Source organism: Gossypium hirsutum, chromosome A08, assembly GCF_007990345.1.
Source record: "Gossypium hirsutum isolate 1008001.06 chromosome A08, Gossypium_hirsutum_v2.1, whole genome shotgun sequence".
Taxonomy (NCBI): domain Eukaryota; kingdom Viridiplantae; phylum Streptophyta; class Magnoliopsida; order Malvales; family Malvaceae; genus Gossypium; species Gossypium hirsutum.
In genome coordinates, this window is record NC_053431.1 from 40,949,994 (window position 1) to 40,954,510 (window position 4,517).

The following is a 4,517-nucleotide window of genomic DNA, read 5'->3' on the forward strand; positions in this document are numbered from 1 at the left end:
TCAGTTTACATGGTTGTAAACACATGGGCAGAAAAACGACTGTGTGTCTCAAACATGTGGTGGACACGGCCTAAGCACACGGGCGTGTGCCTTGGGCGTGTGCTTCAAAATTAATGATGACGTCGTAAATAGAATATCTGGGTTTTTGGATACAAGAGATGACACGGGCATGTCTAGGCTGTGTGAGGGACATGGGCCAGGGACACGGGCGTGTACTTGGCCGTATGAAACCCCCTGTAGGTTCAAAATGAAAAATAAATTCAAATAATTCAACATGGGTGAAGGACACGGGCGTGTCCCTAAGCACACGGGCGTGTCCCTAAGCACACGGGCATGTGCTTTTCCTCTACACGGGCGTCTGAGGCATAGCCCTAGGAATTTTACTAAAATTTTCAATAGTTCTCAGTTTAGTCTCGGATCAATTTTAATGTATGTTTTGGACCTTGTAGGTCCATAATAGGGACACTATGATGTTGTCTAATTGGTTTTAAATTAGAATGAAATTTTATAACCCGTATTTTTTGAAATGTCTGAATATATGTCTGGTAACGCCTTGTACTTGTCTCGGTCTCTGGTACGGGTAAGGGGTGTTTCATTTAGTGGTATCAGAGCTACAGTTTAGTCGGTTCTAGGACTAATGTAGCATGTATTGACTATAGCTATACATGTCATTACACAAGTTATGATAGTGTGGTATCTCTTAACCATTTTTAATTGTATTTGAATATAGTAAATGTCTTCCAATCAAGCTCAAGATGAGTCCGAGGGAGCCGGGAGCCTTACTTCAGCTTCCGTTCAGTGAGCTACTGCTAGTAGTAGTAGACAATATATGTCTAATGGTCAAAAAGCGGCAAGAGCTGCCTTCTTCAAGATGATGGATTAATGGTTTGGGGATTACTTAAGAAATCACCCTAATATACCACGACATCCTCCGCCTCCTGCTCGGCTGGTGGGAGAAGTGCCATAAGCTATGGCACCTGTGAGAATTGGTAAGGCCCTAGTAGATAAACTTAGGAAATATGGGGCTGAAGAGTTTAGGGCTAGGGTTAAGGATGATACGGAACGAGCTGAGTTCTCACTTGAGAACATTGTGTGAGTTTTGGACAAATTGTCATGTACACCCGAGGAATGCTTGATGTGTGCTGTATCTCTTCTGAAAGATACAACATAGTATTGGTGGAAGACGGTATCCTCATTAGTACCGAAGGAAGACATTACATGGGAGTTTTTCCAAGCTGAGTTTAAAAAGAAATACATCATTCAGAGGTTTTTAGACTCGAAGCGAAAGGAGTTCCTAGAACTCAAATAAGGAAATAAGACTGTGTCAGAGTACGAAAGGGAATTCGTAAGGTTAAGTTAGTATGCAACGGAGTGGGTCTAATCAGAGACAAAAATGTGTAAGCACTTCGAGGAAGGCTTGAATGAGGAAATTAAATTGTTGATCGGGATCCTTGAGATACAAGAATTTACCACATTAGCTGATCAAGACAAGAAGGCCGAAGAGCTAAATAAGAAAAGAAAGTAAGCTAAGAGAGAGGCTCGAGTTTCGAGTAAGAGGTCTAACAGTAGAGCACACTCTTTCCCCACAAAGAAATCAAGAAGTGATCAAAAGCGGTCCACTTCATCAGTAGGATATTCAAGTAGAGCAAGAAGCTCTAAGCAGTATAACCCGAAGTCTTCTTCCCCTATGGTAACTAGTGTGGGAAACGTAAATGATCAAAAGCCAAAGTGTAAAATCTGTAGCAAATTTCACTTTGGAGAGTGCCAAATGAAGAGTGGTGCGTGTTTCAGATGTGGGTCTTTTGACCATTTTCTAAGAGACTACCCTGAGCGAGCTAATAAAGAGGTTGAATTAGCTCCACAGCTGAATGCTCCTATTTCTCGAGGTAGGCATCTGAGACATCCCAGAATTGCAAGTGGCAGTCGAACTGTTGCTAAAGATGCTACTACAAAATCAGAGGCTCGAGCCCCATCAAGAACTTATGCATTACAGGCTCGAGAGGAAGCATCTTCTCTCGATGTCATCATGGGTACATTTTCTATCTATAATACACATGTCATTGCCTTAATTGATCCAGGGTCAACCCGTTCGTACATTTGCATGAAATTAGTGTCTAGCATGGATATCTGTAGAGCCTACGGAATTTGTGATTAAGGTGTCAAACCCTCTAGGTAAGTCAGTTATAGTCGATGAAGTTTGTAAGAATTATCCTTTAATGATTCAAGGTCATTGTTTTCTAGCTAACCTTATGTTATTGCCCTTCGATGAGTTTGATGTAATACTAGGCATGGATTGGTTAGTTGTGCATGATATGATTGTAAATTGTGGTAGCAAGTATATCGAATTGAAATGCTCAGATGGTGAGATTCTCCGGATTGATTTAAGCGAGTTGGATACTCCACCGGTTGTGATTACCTCAGTGATGGCTCAAAGGTATATGAGAAAAGGATATGAAGCCTACCTTGTTTTTGTGTTGAATAGTGAAGAATCTGAGTTGAAGTTGGAATTGGTAACAATAGTATACAAGTATCTGGATGTGTTTATAGAAGAGCTACCCGGATTACCTCCCGTTAGAGAAGTAGAATTTGGTATTGAGTTGGTGCCAAGGACAGCTCCTATCTCTATTGCTCCGTATAGAATGGTGCTAACTGAACTGAAAGAGTTAAAAGCACAGTTGCAAGAACTGACAGATAAAAGTTTTCCAAGACTGAGCTTTTCGCCTTAGGGTGCTCCAGTATTATTTGTAAAGAAGAAAGATGGTTTGATGAGGCTATGTATAGACTACCGAGAACTTAGCAAGGTAACCATCAAGAACAAGTATCCGTTGCCTAGGATTGACGACTTGTTTGATCTTCTAAGATAGATCTAAGATCCGGCTACTACCAGTTGTGAGTAAAAGAGTCAGATGCACCTAAGACTGCTTTCAGAATGAGGTATGGCCATTATGAATTTCTTGTGATGCCTTTTGGGTTGACAAATGCATCAGCTGTATTAATGGACTTGATAAATAGGATATTCTGGCCATACTTAAACAAGTTTTTTGTTGTGTTTATTGATAACATCCTAATTTATTTCAAGGATGAGACTAAGCATGTAGAACATCTGAGAACGGTTTTACAGGTCTTACGGGACAAACAGTTCTATGCTAAATTTAGCAAGAGTGAGTTTTGGCTCCGAGAGGTTAGATTCCTTGGTCACATTGTGTCAGTGATGGCATCCGAGTTGATCTAAATAAGATATCTACTATTGTTGAGCGGAAGCCGCTGAAGAACATAATCAAGGTTAGAAGCTTTTTAGGCTTAGCCTGTTACTATCAATACTTCATAAAAGGGTTTTCGATGACTACGACTCCTTTCACGAGATTGCTGCAAAAAGATGTTAAGTTTGAGTGGTCAGAGAAATGTCAGCAGAGTTTTGAGAAATTCAAGACATTACTGACCAAAGCTTCAGTTTTAGTACAACCCGAACCAGGAAAAGTATTCAGGTTTATAGTGACACGTCCTTAAATGGATTGAGTTGCGTGCTTATGTAAGAGGGCAAAGTAATAGCATATACTTCGAGGCAACTAAAGCCATGCGAGAAAAATTATCCAACACATGACTTGGAGCTAACAGCCATTGTATTTGCCCTGAAGATTTGGAGACACCATTTGTATAGTGAGACATGCCGTGTATTCACTGATCACAAGAGTTTGAAGTACTTGATGACTCAAAAAGAATTAAATCTGAGACAAATGAGATGGTTAGAGTTGATTGAAGATTATGAACTGATCATTGACTACCACCCAAGAAAGGCGAATGTGGTCACAGATGCACTAAGCAAAAAATCTTTGTTTGCTTTGAAAGCCTTGAACACGTAGTTGGCCTTGTTAGATGATGGTTCGATTTTGGTAGAGTTAAGAGCCAGACCAACATTTCTATAAGAAATTTGTGTAGCCCTAGTCAATGATAGTGATTTGCAAGCCAAGAGAACTCAATACGAGTCAGGCACTGAATTAGATTTTTGGATTGGTTTCGACGGTTGCTTGATGTTCAAAGATAGGATCTTTGCACCGAGAGACGATGAGCTTATTTGAAAAATTTTGCAAGAAGAGCATGATAACCGTTTGTCTATTCATTCGGGAAGTACTAAGATGTACAATGACTTAAAGGCCATGTACTGGTGGAATGGTATGCAAAGAGATATCTCTGAATTCGTGTCAAAATGCTTGATATGTCAGTAGGTCAAGACTAAACATCAAGTGCCTTTGGGTTTATTACAGCCCCGATGGTTCCCGAATGGAAATGGGACAGGATTACTATTGATTTTGTGATAGGATTGCTATTAACACTGAAGAAGAAAGATACCATTTGAGTTATAGTTGATAGACTAATGAAGTCGGCTCATTTTATTCCTGTACGGACAAATTTCTCTCTTGAAAGATTGGCTGACTTGTATATATCCGATATTGTGAGAATACACGGGGTACTATTGTCGATCATTTCAGATAGGGATCCAAGATTCACTTCGAGATTTT

At 40.1% G+C, this 4,517-nt stretch overlaps 1 protein-coding gene across 1 annotated transcript; it reads left to right on the top strand.

Moving 5' to 3' along the window:
* Nucleotides 1–1,393: 1,393 nt before the first annotated feature.
* On the top strand, nucleotides 1,394–3,232 carry LOC107955478 (uncharacterized). The gene is made up of 4 exons (XM_016891298.1): nucleotides 1,394–1,521; nucleotides 1,792–2,030; nucleotides 2,359–2,570; nucleotides 3,080–3,232. The coding sequence occupies exons 1-4, from the start codon at nucleotides 1,394–1,396 to the stop codon at nucleotides 3,230–3,232; spliced, it is 732 nt and encodes a 243-aa protein (XP_016746787.1).
* Nucleotides 3,233–4,517: the final 1,285 nt, after the last annotated feature.

Excerpts from the sequence above, each read along its gene's own strand:
- LOC107955478 (XM_016891298.1), top strand. The coding sequence starts at position 1,394 with ATGTGTAAGCACTTCGAGGAAGGCTTGAATGAGGAAATTAAATTGTTG. Across the intron at positions 1,522-1,791 it reads GAGCTAAATAAGAAAAGAAA|ATGTGGGTCTTTTGACCATT; the intron begins GTAAGCTAAGAG and ends TGCGTGTTTCAG. Across the intron at positions 2,031-2,358 it reads TTCTCTCGATGTCATCATGG|ATGGTGAGATTCTCCGGATT; the intron begins GTACATTTTCTA and ends TGAAATGCTCAG.